Here is a 25798-nt window from a genome sequence, read left to right as displayed (position 1 = left end):
ACCGCACCCCACCTCCAGGACACCTCAGTCCTACCAACTATGCCCCGCCTCCAGGACCCCCAGCCTGAATGACTGCACCCCACACACTCTGTGCCCATGCCCCATGCTGCAGCTCCCCATTTGCCAACACACTGGGAAGACAGTACAGCCATCCTGGATTATCCTGGAAACAGAAACTGCCATCTTTAGGTGGGGCCAATCCCATCCTGAGACGCCTGCTGGAGACTGGAAGCCCACTGACAGGTACCTCTCATGCATCAGGCTACTAAAGACTGGGAGGTTTGAATAGTATATGACTATTCATATACTATAGTGTAGATTTCTTTTTCTCCTTTTAGAAAATTTTTAAGTTTTTATTTCTTTATTTTTCTCACTCTATTTTCCCTTTGTTTACATGTTTCCTCAGAGTCTCCTTCCTTTTCTCATGCTAACAACCAACATCTTTTGATTCCACTTTCACTCTTCCTATGATCCAGCACTTCTATATACTCTTTTCTTATCCCATTATCAGTTACATCCTACACCCCACTCCATCCTCTTTGTCCATTAGAAACTGTAGACCTCATTGCAAATCTGGTTATACTGTAGATAATAATCAAACTTATCCTCTCTGTTTATTATGACAATAAACATAGGGGCTATTTGGTATAGGGCTGCATATTGTCTGTACTGGGTGCTGCTAATATTGATCTCTCCCTTAAAAAAGAGGTTTTAGAAACCTGTAGGGTCACTATAAGCCTATAAGGGGGAAACTAAAATACCCCAGATCTGCACTGCCAGAGAAGAAGATACATGAACAACCTTAAAAAACAAGGGAAGAAAGTGTTCCAAAAAAACCAAGATTCTATATTAATAGAATCCAACAAAATGGTAGAAGAAATGTCAGAAAAGGAGTTCAGAATATACATAATTAAAATGATTTGTGAAGCAAAGGATGAGATAAGAGAGGAAATGCAGGCAATGAATGATCACTCCAAAAAGCAGTTGAAAGAGCAACTGCAGGAAGCAAAAGATCATTTCAACAAAGAGAGATTCTCAAAAAAAAAAAAAAAAAAAAAAAAAAAAAAAAAACACAAACGGAAATCCTTGAAATGAAGGAAACCATAAACCAAATAAAAAACTCAATGGAAGGCATCACCAACAGACTAGACCACTTGGAAGACAGAACCTCAGACAATGAAGACAAAATATTTAATCTTGAAAATAAAGTTGCCCAAACAGAGAAGATGGTAAGAAATCATGAACAGAATCTCCAAGAACTATGGGACATCATGAAAAGACCAAATTTAAGAATTAACAGGATTGAGGAAGGCACAGAGACACAAACCAAAGGACTGAACAACCTATTTGATGAAATAATATCAGAATATTTCCCAAACCTGAAGAATGAAATGGAAAATCAAATACAAGAGGCTTATGGAACACCAAATGCACAAAATCACAACAGATCTACAAGGCACATTATAATGAAAATGCCTAACATACAAAATAACGATAGGATTTTGAAGGATGTGAGAGAAAAGCATCAGATTACATATAGGGGAGAAACCAATACAATTATCAGCAGATTTCTCAGCCCAGACCCTAAAAGCTAGAAGGGCCTGGAACCATATATTTCAAGCTCTGAAAGAACATGCTTGCCAACCAAGAATCCTATACCCAGCAAAACTAACCTTCAGATTTGAAGAAGAAATAAAATCCTTCCATGATAAACAAAACTTAAAAGATTTTGCAAATGGAAAGTCTGCACTACAGAATATTTTCAGCAAAATATTCCATAAGAAGTAAATGAGAAACAACAATGTAGGTCAGCAAAGGGAGGAACTACCGAAAAAAAAAGTGGGGGTTTCCATTCATGCTATTGAATGAAGCATGGATAACAGAAGACATCAAGGAGGAGATAAAAAAATTCTTAGAGGTAAATGAGAACAATGATATAACATATCAAAATCTCTGGGATGCTATGAAAGCAGTACTAAGAGGAAAATTCATTGCATGGAGCACACTCAAGAAAACAATAAAAAATCAACAACTAAATGACCCACCATTACAGCTCAAAGCCCTAGAAAAAGAATATAACAACACCAAAAGTAGTATAAGGCAAGAAATAATTAAAATCAGAGTTGAAATTGATGAAATTGAAACAAAAGAAACAATTCGAAAAAATTGACAAAACAAAAAGTTGGTTCTTTGAAAAAGAAACAAAATAGATAAGCCCTTAGCCACACTAACAAAGAGAGAGAAAACTCACGTTACTAAAATTCATGATGAAAAAGGAAATATTATGACGGACACCACTGAAATACAAAACACAATTAGAAGCTACTTTGAAAATCTTTATACTCCAACAAAATAGAAAATTTTGAAGACATCAACAAATTTCTAGAGACATATGATCTTCCGAACTGAACCAGAAGGGCATACACAATCTAAGCAGATCAATTTCAAACAATGAAATAGAAGAAGCCATGAAAAGACTACAAAACAAGAAAAGCCTGGGACTACACGGATTCTCAGCTGAGTTCTACAAATAAGAAATTCACAGAAAACTTATACCAATACTTCTCAAAGTATTCCATGAAATAGAAAAGGAGGGAACCCTTCCAAACTCATTGTATAAAGCTAGTATCACTCTGATGCCAGACATTACCAAACAAAAACGCATCAAGGAAAGAAAACTTTAGACCAATATCTCTGATGAACATTGATGGAAAAATCCTTAACAAAATTCTGGAAAATCGCAAACAAAAGCATATTAAGAAGATAGTCCACCATGATCAAGTGGGGTTCATCCTGGGGATGCAAGGTTGGTTCAACATCCAGAAATCAATAAATGTAATTCATCACATCAATAGACTTAAGGTTAAGAATCATGATTATTTCAAAAGATGCAGAGAATGCATTTGACAAAATATAACACCCCTTCATGTTCAAAACACTAGAAAAAATAGGGACAGTAGGAACACACCTCAACATTGTAAAGGCTACTTACGCTAAGCCCACAGCCAACATCTTTCTAAATGAAGAAAAATTGAAAGCATTCCTTCTAAAAGCTAGAATAAGGCAAGGATGCCCTCTTTCATCACTTCTATTCAACATCCTGCTTGAAATACTAGCCAGAGCAATTAAACATACCAAAGAAATTAAAGGGATAGAAATAGGAAAGGAAGAACTCAAGCTATTGCTATTTGCTGATAACATGATTCTATATTTAGAGGATCCAAAAAACTCCACCAGAAAATTTCTAGACCTCACAAATGAATTCAGAAAAATAGCAGGATATAAAATAAACACACGTAAATCTAATGCATTTCTATTCATAAGCAATGAATACACTGAAAGAGAAATTAGGAAAACAACTCCATTCACAATAGCTTCAAAAAAAAAAAAAAAAACTTGGGAATCAATCTACCAAAAGAGGTGAAAGTCCTCTATAATGACAACTACCAGAACACTACAGAAAGAAATTAAAGAAAATCTTAGAAGATGGAAAGATATCCCATGTTCTTGGACAGGCAGAATTAATATTACCAAAATGGTCATACTTCCAAAGGCGCTATACAGATTTAATGCAATTCCAATTAAAATCCCTATGACATTCCTCATAGAAATAGATGCTAAGCAATCATGAAATTCATCTGGAAGAACAAAAGACCAAGAATAGCCAAAGCAATCCTTGGCAGGAAGAGTGATGCAGGAGGTATCACAATACCAGACCTTAAACTCTACTATAGAGCAACAGTAACAAAAATGGCATGGTATTGGCACCAAAATAGAACAGAATAGAAGACACGGAGACATACCCCATAAGTACCGTTATCTCATACTAGACAAAGGTGCCAAAAATTTACAATGGAGAAAAGATAGCCTCTTCAACAAATGGTGCTGGCAAAACTGGAAATCCATATGCAGTAAAATAAAACTAAACCCCTATTTCTCACCCTGTACAAAACTCAACTCAAAATGGATCAAGAATCTAGGAAGTAGACCTGAGACCCTTGACCAAATAGGAGAAAAAGTAGGTCCAAATATCCATCATGTTGGCTTAGGACCAGACGTCCTTAACGAGATCCCCATAGCGCAAGAAATAAAAGAATCAAAAAATGGGATAAATTCGAACTAAAAAGCTTTTTCTCAGCAAAGGAAACAATCAATAATGTGAAAAGAGAACCTATAGAGTGGAAGAAAATCTTTTCCACACATACCTCAGACAGAGCACTATAGAACCCAATCAATAAATGGGCTAAGGAACTGGGCAAACAGAAGTTATACAGGTGATCAACAAATACATGGAAAAGTGCTCATCATCCCTAGTAATTAGAGAAATGCAAATTAAAATCACCCTAAGACTTCATCAAACTCCAATTAGAATGGCTATTACCAAGAACACAAGCAATAACAAGTGTTAGCATGAATAAGGGGAAAAAGGCACACTCATACATTGCTGGTGGAGTTGCAAATTGGTGCAGCCACCTGGAAAGCAGTAAGGACAGTTCTCAGAAAACCTGGAATGGACCCACCTTTTGACCCAGCAATCCCACTCCTCAGTTTATACCCAAAGGACTTAAAATTAGCATACTACTGTGATGCAGCCACATCAATGTTTATAGCTGCTCAATTCACAACAGCTAGATTGTGGAACCAACCTAGATGCCCTTCAATTGATGAAAGGATAAAGAAATTATGGTATATACACACAATGGAATATTACTGAGCCATAAAGAATAAAATTATGGGGACTGGGGTTGTGGCTCAGTGGTAGAGCGCTTGCCTAGCACGCACGAGGCACTGGGTTCGATCCCCAGCACCATATAAGAAAACTAAATAAACAAATAGAAGTAATGTGTCTATCAACAACTAAAAGTGTTTTTAAAAAAAGAATAAAATTATGGCATTTGGCTGGCAAATGGATGGAGTTGGAGAATACCATGCTAAGTGAAATAAGCCAAGCCCAAAAAACCGAAGGCCAAATGTTTTCTCTGATAAGTGGATGATGATACATAATGGGGGGGGGGTGATGTAGGGAGGCAAGAGAAGAATGGAGGGATTTTGGAAAATGTAGAGGGAAAAGGGGCAAGAGGGGGTGGGGAAAGGAAAGATAGACTGAGACAGACATTATTACCCTATGTACATGTATGATTACATGAATGGTGTGAATCTACATTGTGTACAACCATAGAAATAAAAAGTTGTACTCCATTTGTGTACAATGAATCAAAATGCAATCTGTAAAAAAAAATGTAGATTAGTGATTGCTGAAGACTAGCAGGAATAAGACTGTGGAGTGATAAAAGTATAGGGTTTCTTTCAAGGTACTGAAAAATATTCTAAAATTGACTTTGATGATGGTGTCCCATATCTGTGAATATACTAAAAGCTACCAAATCATACACCTTAAATGGGTGAGCTGTATGGCACATTAAGTACCTCTTATTAGAGGTATCGTGGGGGAACTGCTTTAAGAGTCCCTTGTTCCAACATATAGTCTCTTCAGGGACACTGCTGTCCTCAAGGTTTCATTAGTCAGCCTCAAATTCAAAGCAAGAAGGAGGTAGCTTCCTTACTAAAATTCCTCAACAATGCTAACTTGAGTCTATGGTCTGATAGATGATATTTATCATACGGCTATATAATATAGCAAATCAAAATCCAACATCTCAGCTAGGAGTGGTGGTGCACACCTGTAACCCCAGCAGCTTGGAAAGCTGAGGCAGGAGGATCCCAAGTGCAAAACCAGCCTCACCAAGTACCCTAAGATTCCATCTCACCCCAATTAGAATAGCGATTATCAAGAATACAAGCAACAACAGGTGTTGGAGAGGATGTGGGGAAAAAGGTACACTCATACCTTGCTGGTGGGGCTGCAAATTAGTGCAGCCACTCTGGAAAGCAGTGTGGAGATTCCTTAGAAAACTTGGAATGGACCCACCAGCTATCCCACTCCTTGCCCTATACCCAAAGGACTTAAAATCAGCATACTACAGAGATACAGCCACATCAATGTTCATAGCTGCTCAATTCACAATAGCCAAACTGTGGAATCAACCTAGATGCCCTTCAATTGATGAATGGATAAAGAAACTGTGGTATATATACACAATGGAATATTACTCAGCTATAAAGAATAATAAAATTATGGCATTTGCAGGCAAATGGATGAAACTGGAGAATATCATGCTAAGTGAGATAAGCCAATCTCAAAAAACCAAAGGATGAATGTTCTCGCTGATAAGCAGATGATGACACATAATGGGGGGGGTGGGAGGGGGTCAAGAATGGAGAAAGGAGGGATTGTATAGAGGGAAAAGAGGGGTGGGAGGGGTGGGGGAAAGGAAAAAATAACAGAATGAATCAAACAACATTACCCTATGTAAATGTGTGATTACGCAAATGGTATATTGTTACTCCATGTACAAACAGAAACAACATGTATCCCATTTGTTTACAATAAAAATAAATTAAAAAAAAAAAACCAGCCTCACCAAATTAGAGTGGTCCTAAGCAACTCAAAAAGACTCTGTCTCTAAATAAAATACAAAAAGGGCTGGAGATGTGCTCAGTGGTTAAGTACCCTTAGCTTCGATCAACGGTACCCTCACCAAAAAAAACCCAGCATCTCAATGATCAATTCTAATCTCAAATAGGTACTGGAAAACCACTCACTACTAAATAAAGTTCTAAATGAAACTACATTAAAATAAAATATGAAAACATAAGACTTTGGTTAAGTACTTTTGTGGTTAATTATTCTGATACTATATAAGTATTTGCAGGAGAGAACAAATAAGGTAAAAATCTACAAAACTGCAATTAGTACTTCAATAATGTATCAAAAACCATCAATAAAGCATATTAAAAATGTTACAGTTGATATCAAAATCTACAATGATAGACCTGATTTTTTTTAAATTTAGTTGCAGATGGATATAAGACCTTTATTTTATTTATTTATGTTTAAAATGTGGTGCTGAGACACAAACTCAGTGCCTCACACATGCTAGGCAAGCATTCTACCACTAAGCTAGGACCATAGCCCCAATAGACCTGATTTTAATGTCACATAATTTATTATTAACTTAGCAACAGATGGTATCCATGAAACAAAGCAAATCCACCAACACAAGGAAGAGTAACATCAGGGAGTAGATCACATTTAGCATCTAGGTTATCACTGGGGTACGTCTTGGTCCTGCCTAATGTTGCCAGTAAAGAACAGGTACAGTGGCCAAGGCCTGAGAAAGGACATGGTAATAAGGCACAAACTCCTTTGAGAAGACAGTTAACCCTCTTTCCACCCCACAGATAAACCACCAGACCAGTGAAGATTCTAGCCAAGAATCTAGAATAGAGACAGTAGGAAGCAGACAAAATTATATTGTGAAGACTAACAGCAGTAGCAGAGGTTGCACTTTGTCCCCTAATTTTACTCCTAAAGTTTTCCCATAAAAAGAAACTAAACAGAATTCTGGAGGCGTTGTTCCCATACAGGGTGGGTTTACTATATGAAATGAATCCACCAGTCTCAGGAAATACATCGATTGCCCAGATCCTTCCTTCAAGACCAAAGCAATCAAAACTAACTGCCTGGAGAACTGGCTGCTGGCAGTTCACAGTTCCTCCAACACAAGCTACCCTCAAACAAAGTATCATAGGTTAAGTTCTCTGAAAGTAAACAAGACAAATTTCAGGATGCAAGATACTTATTAGGGATCAATGTCTGCAAAGCAAAGGCAGCAGAAGCAGGACTGAAAAGAGAAAGAAGTAAAACTGCAACACAGTCCTGATGAAAGCTCAGTCAACCAGGTATGACTCCCTGACTCAGGTACTGCCTATCAAAGAAGTCCCTGTTAGGCTGAAATAGCTGTGTAATGTCAGACTTTTATACTCCCACCATGCTCAGTCGTCTGCAAGCTGACTTTAAAAAGAGTACAACCTCAGGTGAGGCAGATTTCACAGGTGATGTCTGAACCAGCTGACAGCTGGAATCTGTCTGATGAAAGTGCTTCCTACAGCTGGACAGCAAGCAGTTCCTAGAAGAGGAATTGTGGGGTTAACTCCATCTCTACCACAGAAATAAAAGTGCTCCCCCTCAGGCCAACCCATATTCATTCCAGACAACTCTGAAATGCCATCCTAACTCCAGAGCTCTATTTAGGACTTGCCAAAGTCTCTCTTACAACTATATCAATTCAATCTCTCTGACCTCCTAATCTTGCTTCCTTCATTCCCTTCTAAGTGTTCATGACCCTAAAAGCACTCCCTAATGTATCTTTTGTGAGCAAATTGCCATCTCAGAGTCTGTTTCCCAGGGAGTGCAACAAAAACAACAACCACCACCACAAAAAAAAAAAAAAAAAAAAAAAAAACAGATTCCAAAGGAAGATTCAATAAAGAAGAGTAGGTAAGGAGGGCTGGGGTTGTAGCTCAGTTGTAGAGCACTAGCCTAGCACATGTGAGGCACTGGGTTTGATCCTTATCACCAGATAAAATAAAGGTACTATGACCATCTACAGCTTAAAAATACATTAAAACAAAGAAGTAGACAGGACCTACTCTGTTCTGTAGTTTCACAGGTAGTATTTTACTTGAGCTAGTGAAAAATCATGAAAGCTCAGGAGACTACGGCATAATGTCAGGTCATCCTTATGTCGAAACAATAAAAAAAAAAAGTAACTTATACAACTGCATTTGGATTAAGTAGCAGAAATAAATACATCAGAGATTTCAAAATTGAAATATTTAACCAGTAAAGTTATGAACAGCAGAAATATGTTAATCTTTACAAAAACTAAAAAACTTTTTCTGTTCATAACCAGAAAATAGGTACAATAAAAAGGTTAATGGATCACTTTCATCAACATTATATACATAAAGGTTCAAAGGCAACAGAGGAATTAACTGCAGAGTTTTCATCAAATACAGTGAGTTCTTATTCTCCTACATAAATCACTGCTTTCTGAACTTATTTGGGACATGAGTATCAAATTAAAGTATATACTATCTTGTATGAAAAATGTCCACATGCATTTTGTAAAATCTGAAAATAATTTGAGTTTCATGGATTCAAGAGCCATTAATAGATGTGAGGTTAAAGAACCCTGACCTAATTAGGTTTATAAAGATAAGATGATATCATTATAAACCATAACTTGAAAGTCAAAAGATGCCTTTAACAAAAATTTTGGCTAAATAAACCATACTGTCTTTAATTTACTTTTATTACTTTGTTAAACATGAAGTGCAGGAATAGGTCCACACCATAAAAATAATTCAAACAACGATGAAACTAAATTCCCTCTTAGCCACTACCCATTCCCACCTTTCTTCAGAGATTTTTCACTAGTTTGACATAAATTCTTTCAGATTTTTCATTACTTTTTCAAAAATAAACATAGCTATTAAAATGCACAAATTGTTTTAGATGAATTATGTGTTAAGAACTAGTTTTTTTGTTTTGTTTTCTGCAGTACTAGGGATTGAGCCCAGGGGCATTCTACCACTGAGCTACATCCCCAGTCCTTTTAATTGGAGACAGGGTCTCACTAAGTTGCCCAGGCTGGCCCCAAACTTGCAAACTTCATGCCGCAGCCCCTGAGTCAATGGTCAATGGGATTACAGGCATGTACCAGCATGCTGGGCAAGAGCTAGCATATAAAAATGACAAAGGATGGATACAATAATAACTAGTGATTTTCAAAAATATGAACAAATTATATTTGAGATTAGTAGTTTTTTCTGATAAACTTTTTTGAATCCAGTCTATCCATTTTAATTCAATTTGACCCACAAGTTCCAAATTGGTTTTGGAACAATCTGGAGTCTAAATCAATCAATAAATCAATTCAACCACATTTTCTAAGTTCATTATAATTAAGTCACTGTGCTAAGTGCTATGGAATAGTGGTTCCCAAGCATTTAAACATGGGTTAGGGATGTAGTTCAGTAGTAGAGTGCTTGCCTAGCATGTGTTCAAGACACAGTATTGAAATTTTTTTTTAATTTAAAAAAACAAACATGGAGAATCTGTCGAAAATACAGGTTTTTGAACCCCAATTCCAATCTTGATAGCTAGAATTTCCAAGGGTAGAGTCCCTGGATCTGGTACCAAATCTCCTCAAGCGACTCTATAAAGCAGTCAGGGTTGGGGATCACTATTAAGAAAATTATACAAATGAACAGAATAATGTTATTGAATCATTTCAACAAAGACCTCTTTAAAGTCTATTATGAAGTCTTTGGGCATACTTCAGTGGTCAAGCATTTGCCTAGCATGCAAAAGGCCACAGAAGTCAAAAAGGAAAAAAAATAATAATAAAGTGCATTATGAAAACTCCTAGGTAGAGTGCTGAACAAATTACAGGATACAATCCTTGCCATGGAAGAGAATGGAGACTGGGAAGGAGTACAACACTGGTAACAAACAATTATAACACAATCAGAAGATGCAAGTGCTCCTTCCTTCCTACTGCCTTGTAAAATGTATGCTTCATGAAAGCAAAAATTTTGTCTTATTCATTTCTAGATCTTCAGTGGGTAGATCAGAGCCCAGTGCATTGATACTCAATAAACAATTGTCAAGTAATGCATACAACTAAATTGAAAGGGAATTTTAATTTCAACTCAGTAGAAATGAAAATGGCACTCTGTACAAAACTCACTATCTCTCACTCTGTACAAAACTCAACTCAAAATGGATCAAAGATCTAGGAATTAGACCTGAGACCCTTCACCAAAGAGGAGAAAAAGTAGGCCAGAATCTTCATCATGTCGGCTTAGGACCAGACATCCCCAGAGCACAACAAATAAAAGCAAGAATCAAAAAATGGGATAGATTCAAACTAAAAAGCTTTTTCTTAGCAAAGGAAACAATCAATAATGTGAAAAGAGAGCCTACAGAGTGGAAGAAAATCTTTTCCACACACACTTCAAACAGAGCACTAATATCCAAAGTTTATAAAGAACTTAAAAAACTTTACACCAAAAATACAAAGAACCCAATCAATAAATGGGCTAAGGAACCGGGCAGATACTCCACAGAAGAAGATATACAGGTGATCAACAAATATATGAAAAACTGCTCATCATCCCTAGTAATTAGAGAAATGCAAATTAAAACCACCCTAAGACTTCATCAAACTCCAATTAGAATGGCTATTACCAAGAACACAAGCAATAATAAGTGTTGGCATGGATAAGGGGAAAAAGGCACACTCATACATTGCTGGTCGAGTTGCAAATTGGTGCAGCCACTCTGGAAAGCAGTATGGAGATTCCACAGAAAACTCAGAATGGACCCACCTTTTGACCCAGCTATCCCACTCCTAGGTTTATACCCAAAGGACTTAAAATTAGCATACTACTGTGATGCAGCCACATCAATGTTCATAGCTGCTCAATTCACAATAGCTAGATTGTGGAACCAACCAAGATGCCCTTCAACTGATGAAAGGATAAAGAAACTGTGGTATATATACTCAGCCATAAAGAATACAATTATGGGACTGGGGTTGTGGCTCAGTGGTAGAGTACTCACCTAGCATGCATGAGGCACTGGGTTCAATCCCCAGCACCACATAAGAAAACTAAATAAACAAAAGTAATGTGTCCATCAACAACTAAAAATATTTTTAAAAAAAGAATAAAATTTGCTGGTAAATGGAGTTGGAGAATATCATGCTAAGTGAAATAAGCCAAGCCCAAAAAACCAAAGGCCAAATGTTTTCTCTGATAATTGATGATACATAATAAGGCGGGGGGGGGGGGGTGACATAGGGAGGCAAGAGAAAAATGGAGGGATTTTGGAAGGTGTAGAGGGAAATGGGGTGGGAGGGGGTAGGGAAAGGAAAGACAGACTGAGACAGACATCATTACCCTATGTACATGTATGATTATATGAATGGTGTGAATCTACATTGTGTACAACCATAGAAATGAAAAGTTGTATTCCATTTGTGTACAATGAATCAAAATGCAGTCTGTAAAAATAAAAACAAAAAAGGGGGGAAAAAGGAATAGACAGAATTTATAAAACACTGGGAAGGGGAAAAGAGAATTAATATTCACAGTACCCCTAACAACATGTAAGATATTCTAAGCAGCTTTCACATACATTCTCTCATTTAATTATCACATCAACGTTTTCCCCCCTGGTGGTACTGGGGGCTGAACCTAGGGAGGCTCTACCACTAAGCTACACTTTCAGCCTTATGTATTTTTTATTTTGAGACAAGGTCTCTCTAAGTCACCAAGACTGACTTTGAACTTGCAATCCTCCTGCCTTGGCCTCTCAAATTGCTGGTATTACAGGTATGCACCAATGCATCTGGCTACCATATTGACATTTATGTCCCAATTTTACAGAGCAGGAAACCAAGGCTGAAAAGTTAAGTAGCTCATTCAAGGTTACATGCTAGAAAGTGGCCAGGTCTCCGAACATAATGCTTAAATTTAGACCTCATTCCCTATGAAACAACTTTGAAGGTTTTCCTTTCTTTTTTGAAATATTTGCTTTTCTAATAACACCATGTTGCAATAGAATTCATAAATCATCAGATTCACCCTTTTAGAGCATACAATTCTGGCTGGGGATGTGGCTCTGTGGTGGAGTACTTGTCTAGCATGTGCAAGGCTCTGGATTCAATCCCTAGCACCGCAAGGGGAAAAAAAAAATAAAAACTTACAAGTCAGTGTATTTAGTATATCCGTAAGTTTGTGAGAATTTAGAACATTATTATCACCCCAGAAGGAAGCCCCACATCCATCAGTAATTACTTCTCCTATCCCCATCTTCTGAAAACCATTAATCTACCTTCTATTTCTAGGATTTGCCTATTCTGGATATTTCATATAAACAGAATCAAATACGTGGTATTTTATTGTAGTAAAATATATATGACTTACCATTTTTAAGTGTACAGTGCAGCAGCATTCACCTGGTTATGCAACCATCACCACTATCTCCAGAATTTTCAATCATCCCATACTAACACCTTGAACCCAATTAAACAATAACTTTCCATTCCTCCTTTTCCCCAACCCAATAAACTTTATCCTACTTTCTTTAAATTTGCTATTCTATAAAATTATGGCATTTAAAGGTAAATGGATGGAGTTGGAGAATATCATGCTAAGCAAGATAAGTCAATCCCCCCCAAAAAACAAAGGCCAAATGTTTTCTCTAATAAGTGGATGCTGATACATAATGGGGGGGTGAGGTGGAAGGGTAAGGGAAGAATGGAGGAACTTTGGACTGGGCAAAGGAGAATGAGAGGAGGGGAGGGGGCAGGGGATGAGAAAGATGGTGGAATAAGATGAACATCATTACCCTACATACATGTATGACTGCACAAATTGTGACTCTACATCATGTACAACCAGAGAAATGAAAAGTTGTACTCCATTTGTGTACAATGAATCAAAATACATTGTCATGTATAACTAAACTGAATAAATAACAAATTTTACCTATTCCAGATACCTCATTTAAGTGCAATCAGATAATATTTGTCCTTTTGTACCTGGCTTATTTTAATTATCATAATTTCTTCAAGTTTCATCATTTTGTTGACTCATTCATGTGTCGACAAACATTTGAACTGCTTCCATCTTTTGGCCATTGTGAATAATGCTGCTGTAAACATGAGTATTTAATATCTGTTCAAATTCCTCTAATTTTCTTCTAGATTATATACCCAGAAGTAGAACTGCTGAATTACATTTCTGCTTAATATTTCTGAGGCCCTACCATGTCATTTTCCATAGCAGTTACATAGTTTTATCCCCACAAAGGGTTCCAATTTCTATACATCCTTGCCAACATGTTATTTTCTGGTTTGGGAGGATTGTTTTATTTTTAATAGTCATCCTAATGGGCAGCAAATGTATCTTATTGATATTTTTATTTCCATTTCCCTAATGATTAGTGATGTTGAGCATCTCTTCTTGTCCTTATTCTCTTATAACTTCTTTGGAGAAATGTTTATTCAAGTCCTTGGCCTGTTTTTGAATCCAGTTGTTTGTTTTTTGTTGAGATGGAGTTCTTTATATATTCTGGACATAAACCCCTTATCAGACATGTTCATTTTGAGTGGCTAGTACAAAATCTATTTAAAAATCTTTCCAGGCAAATATACATGCTGATCTTGAACTCCAGGAGAAGAACCAAAGATAGAGACTTTGTCATCAAACACAGGGACATTTAAAAAGTAATTTCATATATATTGACTTATTTAGAATCTCACAAAAATTGACAGTTCCACAGATGAGAAAACTAAGGCATATTTCCTGACTCCAAATCTCAACATTATTAGGAAATGCTTCAGAATTTCAAAGGGAGGAAGTAACTGAACAAGATGATGGAGTTCTGGGCTCCTTCACAGTCCCCAAACCAGTTCAGGTTTATCTGCTGAAAAAATTGGAATTCCATCAAAGGTTTCTTTCAAAACTGTTTAAAGGCTGCTTTAAACAATTTTAAGTTCCTATATTATACCATGATATCTTATGTTTGTAAGATACTAACTGAAGTTGTAGAAGTAAATTAGATTGCTATAGTAGAACACTTGAAGCAAGAAGGTACATCCTACTTCTGTGGAATAAGAGAATAAAGGTAGGAAGAAAACCACAACAATGAAGTAAAACAAAAATCTAGTAATGAGTTTCAAGAGGAAGGTGCAGCAGACCACAGAGAATTCTATACAGAGCTCAGGAAGAATGAGGACTGGAAAAATAATGCTGTGATTGGCAACCATGAGATCACTGGAAACTTTTAGGAAATCAATTTTTTTAGTTTTGTGAGTAAGAACACAAGTCGAACGGGACAGGGCTTCAGAGGTGGTATGAAAGTTATGGAAGGGAAGATAACAAATATTGAATACTCTTAACAACCTTGCTAAACAATATAATAAGTGAATACTTACACTTAAAATGTGGTGGGCCTCATCCTAAGTGCTTCATATATTGACTAATTTAATTTTCAAAACAACCTGTGAAGTAGGTCCTATCATCCTATCCATTTACAGCTGAGGAAACTAAAACATAGTAAGGAGACCAAATTACACATTCACAACACATACACACACACATATACATAATAGTAAAGAATACAATAATATGAGTTAAAGAAAGATAAATAAGATAAAGGAGGTTTTCACTCTTATAATGTAGGGAAGAATTTTTTATTACTAATAACCCGTATAAGTTGCTGGTGCTTACCAGTCATGTTAGTTTATCAAGTGTTTATAGAGTATAGCAAAGGAAGTACAGGCTGGCTCTTCCTGAATCTATTAATGCTGCAGGCTTCCTTCAATAAAACCATGAATGAATAGAGGGAAAGATTTAATTATCACCAAGACTTTCAAAGACACAATACATATGCTTTCAGACCACATGATAATGAAAGGATAGACAAAAATCTATTTTACTGATTAGCTTCATCATATGTTTGTACTTAAAAGAAGCAACAATTTTTTAAAAGAAGAATAAAAGGATTAGCTGAAGATAAAGCTGCTGTAGAGCCAGAAATGTGTAAAGTTTATTCTGAGAAAAAAAAATTTGAATCTGATATTTTTGTCATTTTCCTGCTTGTCAGTATTATCCCTATGAATCAACTATGAATTAGAGGATTATAGAGCATAAGCAATGTTCATACAGAAGGAATCTCATGAAAGGTTAATAATCTAACTTGTAATAATAAAGTGTTCTCAACCTTTATTTCAATATTAGATACAATTTTAATATTTCTTAAAATTGGAATGATATTAAAATAAAATAATATATCCATTTGTACCCATTTTCTCAGTTAGTCACTTCCTACTGTTTGCCTTTATAGAAAGTACATCCATTATTACAAAACATTGTAGTAAGTGCTGTTTTATATGTCCATCCTATACTAAACTGTGTACCATTTATAAAATAGGAATTAATTTCTATTTTGTAAGGAATGTTAAAAACATAATTCTTTTTTGTGGTACTGGGGATTAAATCCAGGGCACTTACCCACTGAGTCACATCCCCAGTCCTTTTTTATATTTTATTTAGATACAGGGTCTTGCTAAATTGCTTAGGGCCTCACTAATTTGCTGAGGCTGGTTTTGGGTTTTTTTTGTTTTTTTTTTTTTTTGGGTGCTGGGGATCGAACCCAGGGCCCTGTGCTTACATGGCAAGCACTCTACCAACTGAGCTATCTCCCCAGCCCCTGAGGCTGGTTTTGAACTCAAAATCCTCCTGCCTCAGCCTCCAGAGGTGCTGGGATTATAGGCATGTATCGCTACACCTGGCAAAAATAGAAAATTTTATAAATGAATGAATGAGTGAACAAGCATGAAGGAAGTTATAGCTTGGCTCTGTATTTTGATAATTTAATGATGGTACTATAACAATTTATATACTTTAAAATAAGACTTTCCAAAATTGAAACATACTTAAGTGGTAAGATAATAATTCTCCTTGAGATCCATTAATAAACTGAAAGATAGGTGAAATAGAATAGTCGTAGAAAATTGACATGATTCACATACATAATGTTTTGATTATCAACAAGTTTATAAACAGTAATAACACTAATAAAGGCAGTCATTTTTCAAGAGCAAAATTTCTCAACCTTGGCCAGATAGCAAACTACCTTGGAGCTTTTTAAAAATTCTGAAATTTGGTCCTCATTTTCAAGAGATTCTGACATAAATGATCTGAGATAAGTTCTGATGCTTTTTTAAAATCTCCCCAGATGATTTTAATGTGAAACCAAGACTGCAGTCCATACTTTTTCCCCAAAACCAACAGAGGTCTTTTATTGCATCATTAAAATATCACAATCCAGGATCTTGTTTCTGCAGCTGGACAACCCTTAGATCTTATTCATCATCCTGTTGAACTGGTCCTTTTTCAGAGACACAGACACCATCCAATTTTTCTGATGTCTTTGGGGTGTGCAGTGCTGGTTATTAAACCTGGGGCCTCAAGTTATGGGTAACCACTCTGCTGCTGAGTCAACTCAATTCTGATTTACTTGTTTTTTAACTGTTGTGCCTTGCTAAATCAAAAGAGCTATGTTTTTAACAAGCTCAATGTTGTTTCCTTTAAGGATTAACTCATCCTTCAGAACTTGACCTACTGAACAAATAACATCTAGCATCATCCAAATCCTGTGGATGTATTTTTCACCCAAGAAATTTTGAACTTCAACGAGAGACTCATTCTCCTGAATAGCAGCCTTGATGGGAAAGTGAATGTACACAGACTTAACTGTAACAAAAACCCAGCATAATACCCTTGATCATGTTGTATACATGACTACAGATAGTGTGAACAGTAACCAGGTCCTTTCTGTTTCCCTATCATTTGTCAACCAGAGTCTCTCCTTTTTCTTTCCAAGAAGACTTACTTTCACATTGATGTGACTGAAGTCCCTCTACAGGGTTCTTCTGAGGCCCTTCATAATAACTGTGTGTTCCTTCACATTGATGTTGTCAATTTCTGGAACTTCAACAGTCTGAGTGCTGAGAAAGGACTTCATTCTCATGGTATATGAGGCAAAAAAGACTCATAATTCTTTTCTTTTAAAAAGAATTTTTGAGGTATAATTTACATTCAACAAAATTTACTAATTTAAGCATATAGTCTGATAAGTTTTAACAAATGAATACAATCATGTAATCACTACATCATGATATAGAACATTTCTATCCCCCCCAAAAAAGTTTTCTTAAACCCATTTCCTCTATCCCCTGGCAACCACCAATCCACTTTCTGTCCCATTAGCTCTGGGCTTTCTAGAATTTTACATATATGCAATTATATTACATATAGTCTTTGTGTCTGTCTGTCTTTTAATCTAGCATAATGCTTTTGAGATTCATCCACGATTCTGGGCTATCAGTTTGTTCTTTTTATTGCTGAGTAATATTCCACTATATGAATATACAATTTTTTTGAGCGGTACCAGGGATTGAACCTGGAGGTGCTTAACCACTGAGCCACATCTCTAGCCCTTTTAATTTTTTATTTAGACACAGAGTCTCCCTAAGTTGCTTAGGGCCTCGTTAAGTTGCTGAAGCTGGTTTTGAACTTGTGATCCTCCTACCTCAGCCTCCTGAGCCACTGCAATTACAGGTGTGCACCACCGAGCCTGCTTATTCACCTGTTTGATAGGCAGTTGGGTTGTTTATAGCCGGGGGCTATTATAAATAAAGCATCAAGTACAAGTCTTCATATGAACCTATGTTTTCATTTCTCTTACCTAAATACATAGGAGTAGGATTGCTAAACCTTAAAGTTAAGTGCATGATTAACTTTCTAAGAAATTATTTTCCACAGAGGCAGCACCATTTTGTATTCTCACCAGCAATGTATGCAATGTTTGAGAGTTCTGATTGATCCATATCCCTGTTAGTGCTTGGTATTGTCAGTCATTTTTCTAACCAGTTGTGTGTGTGTGTGTGTGTGTGTGTGTGTGTGTGTGTTGTGGGTATTTCCATGGGCTCTAATTTGCATTTGCATTTCTCTAAGTACTAAATGATAATAATTATACAGACAACTGTTCTTAAGGCAAGAAAATCACTTGGGAGAAAAGCATGTCATCTTTAGTTCTGCCGGGAATCAAATCCAAGGCCTCATACATGGCAGGCAAGTACTCTACCACTGAGCTATTACCCCAGTTCTCAATAGACTTTTTTAAACAAGTAACAATGTTATATTGCTCTCAGTACCACACTTATCACTCCACTATAAAGAGAAAAGATGACCAAGAAACAAGTGTACACAGAACTTTTCGAAAAGTGGTTTTAGAGATTCTTAGAGTCAAGTACCCACTGAGTTTATAACTGCTCACCTACATAAAAATAGCAACAAAAAGTAGTCCAGGGACTGGGGTTGTGGCTCAGTGGTAGAGAGCTCGCCTAGCATGTATGAGGCACTGGGTTCAATCCTCAGCACCACATAAAAATAAATAAATAAAATACAGGTACTGTGTCCACCTACAACTAAAATAATTTTTTTTTCAAAAAAAGTAGTCCAAAAAATGGCAACATAATGTCCTTAGAAACTTTAGTTTTGGTTCCCAATCTGGATTTGTATAGGACAGGAAAATACCAAGAATTTTTGAAACATTTCCACCAAAAACAAGTGAAAAATATTAATTCATTCATTTGGTAAACACTTATGAGCACCAGTTAGGGCAAATTACATTACCCATTCTAAGAGAGAGAAGAGTTATACTGAAAACCAAAAAGTAATCTGTGGCTGTGAAAAGTATGACAGAATAACTCAGCATATGATCATATCATGCTGAAGTGAATATCAAAATGAATCTGATTTCCATAGCGTACTATCTCAAAATAGGCTAAAGATGCCCAAAAAGAATGCATGCTGCCTATATCAGAAAAGAAATGTGCATATGAACAAATTATAAGGTAGAAAAATCGCATAAAAGTAATCTGGAACTACCTCCCCGACCCCCCCGCCCAGTGCTTGGGATTGCATTGGGGGCCTCATGCATGAGAGGCAAGACTTCTACCTCTGAGCTATACCCACAGCACTGAATTACTGTCTATTTCTCATATCAAACTCTGACTTTCTTTGGTGTACAGTTCTATATTTAACACATGTATATGTTCATATTACCCTCACCATGATAGGATACTGAGATACTGACAGTTAATGCCTTGATTTTTCATAGCTATTTCTGAAATGAGAAAGAACTTGTTCCACATAGGTATAAATAAATTTACAGCCTTTTCACTTCAAAATTTGGGCTTTATACTCATACTTCAATACTATTAGATTTTTTTTTTAATTTCTAAAGGAGAGACAACTTCTAAAATAAAATCCACTAGCTTTACCCATTATCTTTAAATCTCTATCCTTGAGGTCACCTTTATAAGAATTCACATACATTTCTTACATTTGAAGAAACTGATAAATCACCATTCTTCCACAAAACAGATGGTCAACATAGAAGACGTACCCATGTTGTAACACTCAAACTATTTAATGCTATCAGTTTATTATATGCAAAGTCTGCAGTTTTCTCCGCATCTTTCAATGTCAGCCTCATGGGATGAAGGTGTAGCTCAATGGTTGAGTGCCTGCCTAGCACACATGAAGCACTGAGTTCAATCCCAAGGAAAAGGAAAAGAAAGGAAAGGAAAGGAAGGAAGAAACAAACAAACCACTCATGTATTGTTTAAACATGTGGGTTCCAAAAAAAAAAAAAAAATTCAGCCTTATCTCCCCATTCCCTTCATTCATTGATTGATTGATTGGCTAGCGGATGTTTTGTTCTTTGACACAGGGTCTCATTATTTTGTCCAGGTTGATCTCAAACTCCTGGGCTCAAGAGATCCTCCCGCTTCAGCCTCCCAAGAAGCTGGGACCACAGGTACACTGGCATCCCTTCAGTTTCACAACACTGAGAAGTCCATTCTTAACATTCATTCATTCAACAATCACTTATTAAACATTAAGATGTATACATATGATGTACTGGGTGGTAGGGGAAGAAGAGAATTCAATGCTTTAAAAAAAGGCATTTAAAGAACTTAAAACTTAATAATTCTATATTTAAAAAAAGGTTAGTACTTACCACTCAAAGGAATACAGCTGCCTTTTGTGATGAAATATCTTTTAAATATAAATTAGGTCATTTTCCCCCATATGAAATTTTATTATGATTTTATCTATTCTAATTTATACAAAATGCCATACAGCTTTTTAAGTATATATGTATCTCTTTTTTTCCTCCAAACAATATAAATGAAAACAAATTACATGTAAAAATCAACAACTGGGGGAATTCAGATATATAGCTCAGTGGTAGAGCACTTGCCTAGCATGTACAAGGCCCTGGATTCAAGTCCCAGCACTGCAAAAACTAACAACTGTTACACTTGTGACTGCTGCAGTTCACAAAAATTACACTACATAAAAACCTCACAGACATGTTTATTGATGATATACAAATGCACTTAACTATGGATTTGATGTTTAAGTTATGGATAACTTCCTAAAATGGACCTCTTTTTACTAAAATTATTAACTTTGTAATTGTACTTCTTCAAAATAAGGTAGTATTTAGCACTGTGGTCCTAGTCTTGAAGACTATCTAAGGACAAATAATGTACTTATTTGAAAATGTGTAGACAAAAAACACTGGGATTAGATGAAGTTGCCTGTGAGAACCTATGGAAATTTTCTGCATAAATATTTATATAATTAAGTTATACCAGGAATAGAAGGCCCCTCCATGACTTCATTCAATTTTTTTAAAACTCCAAATAAATATAATAGTTGTTTAAGAAAGAAAAAATACTAATACTTCTTTTCCTTTAATCAAACTGACTTTCCTGAGAAATTTCCCTCCCTTAAGTTTTACCAAACATGAGAGAAATTAATTTAAAACATAATAGCAAAAAAAAAAAATCCAAATCTTAAAACTAAAAGTAAATTAAGCCAGGCACAGTTGTGCATGCTTTTAATCTCAGGGACTATGGAAGCTGAGGCAGGAAGATCACAAGTTCAAGATAAGCCAGGCAATTTAGGGAGACCCTGTCCCAAAATAAAAAATAAAAAGGGCTGGGGATGTGGCTCAGGGTAAAGTACCTTTGAGTTCACGCCAGAGTACAAAAAAAAAAAAACAAAAAACAAAAAACAAAAAACTACTGACGCAGTTTCAAACTTACAGATATCCATGAAAAGACTAATTTGCAATTTTCGCTTTTTAAAAGGAACAGCATTTCTGATTTAGTTCTGTTATATAAAAGAAATATATCGTTTAAGCATAACAAACCTATAGTTTTCCCAGTAGCTGATATCAAGGTGGGAAGTTTTAGTTCTGATTCAAAATCTGTTGTTTTCCACTGAGTCCACTGATTTCCCATTACTGATTCAATGCAGAAAATAATCAGAAGTTACAAAATAGTCAGAAAAAAATAAAGATTATAAAGCTCATGGTTCCCAAACAGTAATATCTAAAAATGATTCATTCTTTCTCCTATCTTCAAAGTGAATCACAAAATGTTCAAATGTGTTTTTTTCCCAGGGTCCCTGAAACTATGGTATAACACTCCATCATTTCATAAGCACACCAACTATCATACCATAAAAGAGAAATATCTGATTAAAACATGACCACCCACAAAATCTGATTTCACTTAGAACTTGACATTTTAATCACTTTAAAACTAGATACCTCTTTCATTTGCCTCCTCAAATTTGAAAATTTGACTCTTTTCAATTTAAAATATTTTAAATAAGAATCTTAAAAGTTAACTGATCTAAAGTCACTGGAAGATTAAAGTTTATAGATTTGATTTTAAATACCTATATTCACTTTCATGTTTTCAATATTTCAGTTTCAAAGCTATACAACTTAATTACCTGCTTATTCAATTCATTCATTCTAAAATATACAAATGTACAAAGGCCTAACCTCTTTAAAATAAGCAAAACTTTCCCAATCTACTATCAACTGTATTCTGGCACAGAATACTTAACATTTCACATTTGCAAAACAAACTGTGATGCTGCTGTTCTAATAAGAAATTCTGGATTCAGTGATTCTCAATAACCCGAAGCATATTGCTCTATATAAAACACTGGGATGTATTATTTTCCAAAGGAAAAGAATTTCAAATATGTTGGTTTTACCTGAGAAGAGAGCTAGATATTTGGGGGGAGGGGTGCGCGCGCGCACATTTGTGAACAACCTCCTTTCAACTCCATTCAAAAACCAATATTTTCATCAATAAATACAAGCATATACAATAAAATGCATAAAAATAATGTGTACTTCCAGAATGCTATAACAATCCAAATAGAAAAAAAATAGTGTTTTAATTTTCCACATAGCAAGTCAATGTTAAACAATGTCATTTTTTTCTTTCACCCTAACCATTCCATAAATCAGGTGTACTGTATTTATATGGTTAGTAAGACTAACTAACTGACTAGAAGCTCCAGAGGAGTTAAAAAAAAAAAAAATTCCATTTTCGCACAAACAAAAACATAAAACAAAAGCAAATGTGAGGACTTGTTAAATGAGAAGCATTGAAAACCCCAACGTGACCAGCTTTTGATTTACTCCAGTCTGACATGGAAGACAGACCCCACCCCCACTCCAGATTGTGTGTGTGTGTGTGTGTGTGTGTGTGTGTGTGTGTTTCCTTGGGTGGGGGTGTGGAGAAAAGAAGCTGTCACATTTCCATCTTCGGGTATTGTTAGTTCTCAGCCTAGATTCCCAAGCATCACTGGTCAGGGAGAAAAAAATATTAAAGCAGACAATTAAAATCGTCTAAAATACACAGTATTTTGGGTTTTTTTTTTTTTTCCAATGTTAAAGTTAATTACACTCAGATTCAATCTGCTAGGACTATAGATTGGCTGTGACAGCCTGTCCCTCTGACACTCCAAGACCGCTTGTTCCAGATTCACTAACAATCCTCTCCTCTCTAAACTTAAAATTAGAAGAACACATTTCCGAAATTATTGAATGCAAAACCTCACACCTCCCTATCTTTTTGCCTTCGATGTGGGAAAGACCATGAAGAGTGAAAAAGAGAGACCCATTCGCTCTTCAAACAAAAAGAAATAAGGGCAGAGGGCCAGGGGAGAAAAAGAGCAGAAGTGGACCTGCATGAAATGTTGAGAAAAGTTTTTTATGTGACTTGTTTGTCCTACGGTAGGGGTGCAGGACTTGGGCAGAAAGCCGCGGTCTCGATTCGGAGCTCCAGCAGAGACGAAGCACCTGCAGAAGAGGAGGCTGGGGACCAGAGAGGGACGGGACTGGCACCTACCGACTTGCAGCACGTTCTCCACCGAGCCGCTGTCCAGCAGACGGATGCCCCGGCGGAACGGCAGACCTTCGCCGCCGCTACCGCCGCCGCCGGCTACGCCAGCCCCAGTGCCCAGCCCAGGGGATGCCCCTGCCGAGGCGGCCCCGGGGGCGGGGCCGGCCGGAGCAGCGGCCCCGGGGGGTGGCGGCGGCCCCTCCTCGGCCGGCGAAGCCCCCGTGGCGCCTCCAGCCGCGCCGGCGCCGGGGCCGCCCCGGTACTGGAAGCTGGAGTACATGCAGATCTCCCGCTCATTCCGCGGGAAGGACCAGTAGACGATGCGGCGCTGCACCGGCTCCGGGATCCTCTCGAAGCGCTCCTCCACCCGTTCGTACGCCCACTTTTCCGCCACCGTCTTGGCGGCGCAGTCCAGCAAGGACTCCGGCTGCAGGTGGGGGCGGGCCCCGGGGGCCAGGCAGCTGCTGCCGACACCCCCCACCCCTCCGCTGGCCGCCCCCGGCGAACCGCGACGGTGGCGAGCCTGCGGGCTGGGCCATGAGCACAACCGCTTGGCCGGAGAGACCGGTGGCGGCGAGAGCAGCTCCTCTCGCTCACCTCCTTCCGCCATTGCTGGGGACTGACTGACTGACTGAGGCGACGGCAGCAGCGGCGGCGGCGGCAGCTCGGGCTGCTGCGGAGACCCGGACCACGGCCACGCGCCCCGCGCAAGCGCCCAGCAGCGGCGCCGGGGGGCGGGGCAAACGAACCCACGAGCCTGCCCGCCCGAGTGGGAAGCTGGGGCCGGCCCCGGGCGCGCGCCGCGAGGGCCGACACGGTTGTCCTGAGGACGAGCGAGAGGCGGCGCGCGCCGTCCGGGCCGCCGCGGGCGCGAGGAGGCACGGGAGCGAGCGCGGGCCCCCGGCGCGTTCCAGGCACAGACAGACCAGAACGCGCGCCGAGCGCTTGTTCTCGGCTGCCAGCCGGCCGCTGAAGAGCGCGGAGCGTCGGGCATCCTAAGCGCCTCCAGGCCCCCTGCCTCCGGGCCAAAGAGGAATGAATTGTGACCGTGTGAAATGATCGGGCCGCGAGCAATCTGCGTGAAGTAATAGGTTTGCGGTGCACAAGGAGAGAAAAACTCCAACTCAGGCTTCAGCAGTAGACTGATGTGACAGGAGACTCACGGCCAAGGGGAGGATCTGGCAGAAAGACGCTAGGAAGAATAAAAATCAGAAAGTGCAAGTGATGAAAACTCTTCAGGCCACAGCAATGTAGAATAAGGTCGGTGCCAACCCCGCCCGGCGCTTAGAAACCCGCTAAGTCGCATCAGCACGGTCCGAACAATGGGACGCTGTACTCTCCTGTCACTTTTTGGAGGGTTTAGCACCTTGCATTCTAGGAGACAAAACACGTTTTTGTGTGGTTTATAATAGAAATCTCTTGAGCGTCTGCTTCCGGTCTAAATTAAGTCTTTCGTGTTTTCTTTACTAGGATGTCTTCTACTCCTTTAAATCATTTATCACAAATTGTATACATATTTTTATTTATTTGTCTAATGTCTGACGGCCCAAATGACTATAAACTTCTGACCGCAGAGACCATGTCTGTTTTCTTCACTATGATTTATCCTCCGCCAGGCACATTAGTGAGTGCTTAAGAATGACACCTTCAACACTAACTCCTCCATAAACAGTCACGGGATTGTGACTGTGTCTCTTGCTCAAATTTTAGAATTTGCTGATGAACTAATCACGACATCTTTATAATGTTCCAAGAACTATATTTGAAGTTTCTATAACTGAATGCATCCTTCAAAGTGAATAAGTTCAAGGGGCTGGGGTTGTGACTCAGTAGTGGAACACTTGCCTAGGATGTGTGAGGGGCCCTGGGTTCGATTCTCAGAATTGCATATACATAAATGAATAAAAATAAAGGTCCATGAACAACTAAAAAGATATATCAGAAAATAATTTTTAAGAGTATATCTTTTTTTTTTTAAGTGAACGAGTTCAAGAGTGTCATATAAAGTAAGAATGAGAGAG

The 25798-nt window shown here is 37.8% G+C and overlaps 1 protein-coding gene, 1 non-coding gene and 1 pseudogene across 2 annotated transcripts in view; 1 reads left to right on the top strand and 2 right to left on the bottom strand.

The window, feature by feature from the left end:
• Positions 1–24977, bottom strand: part of Zswim5 (zinc finger SWIM-type containing 5) — a 170844-nt gene extending 145867 nt beyond the window's left edge. The window contains 1 exon segment of the mRNA XM_047542621.1: positions 23784–24977. Coding sequence (XP_047398577.1) covers positions 23784–24771 — 988 coding nt within the window. The 5' untranslated portion in view covers positions 24772–24977.
• On the top strand, positions 4741–4813 carry Trnaa-agc (transfer RNA alanine (anticodon AGC)). Its single transcript has one exon. It is a non-coding gene; the product is annotated as a tRNA-Ala (tRNA).
• On the bottom strand, positions 16848–17509 carry LOC124978767 (60S ribosomal protein L9-like; annotated as a pseudogene).
• Positions 24978–25798: the final 821 nt, after the last annotated feature.

This window comes from Sciurus carolinensis, chromosome 1 (assembly GCF_902686445.1).
Source record: "Sciurus carolinensis chromosome 1, mSciCar1.2, whole genome shotgun sequence".
NCBI lineage: Eukaryota > Metazoa > Chordata > Mammalia > Rodentia > Sciuridae > Sciurus > Sciurus carolinensis.
This window is presented reverse-complemented; position numbering and strand designations above follow the sequence as displayed.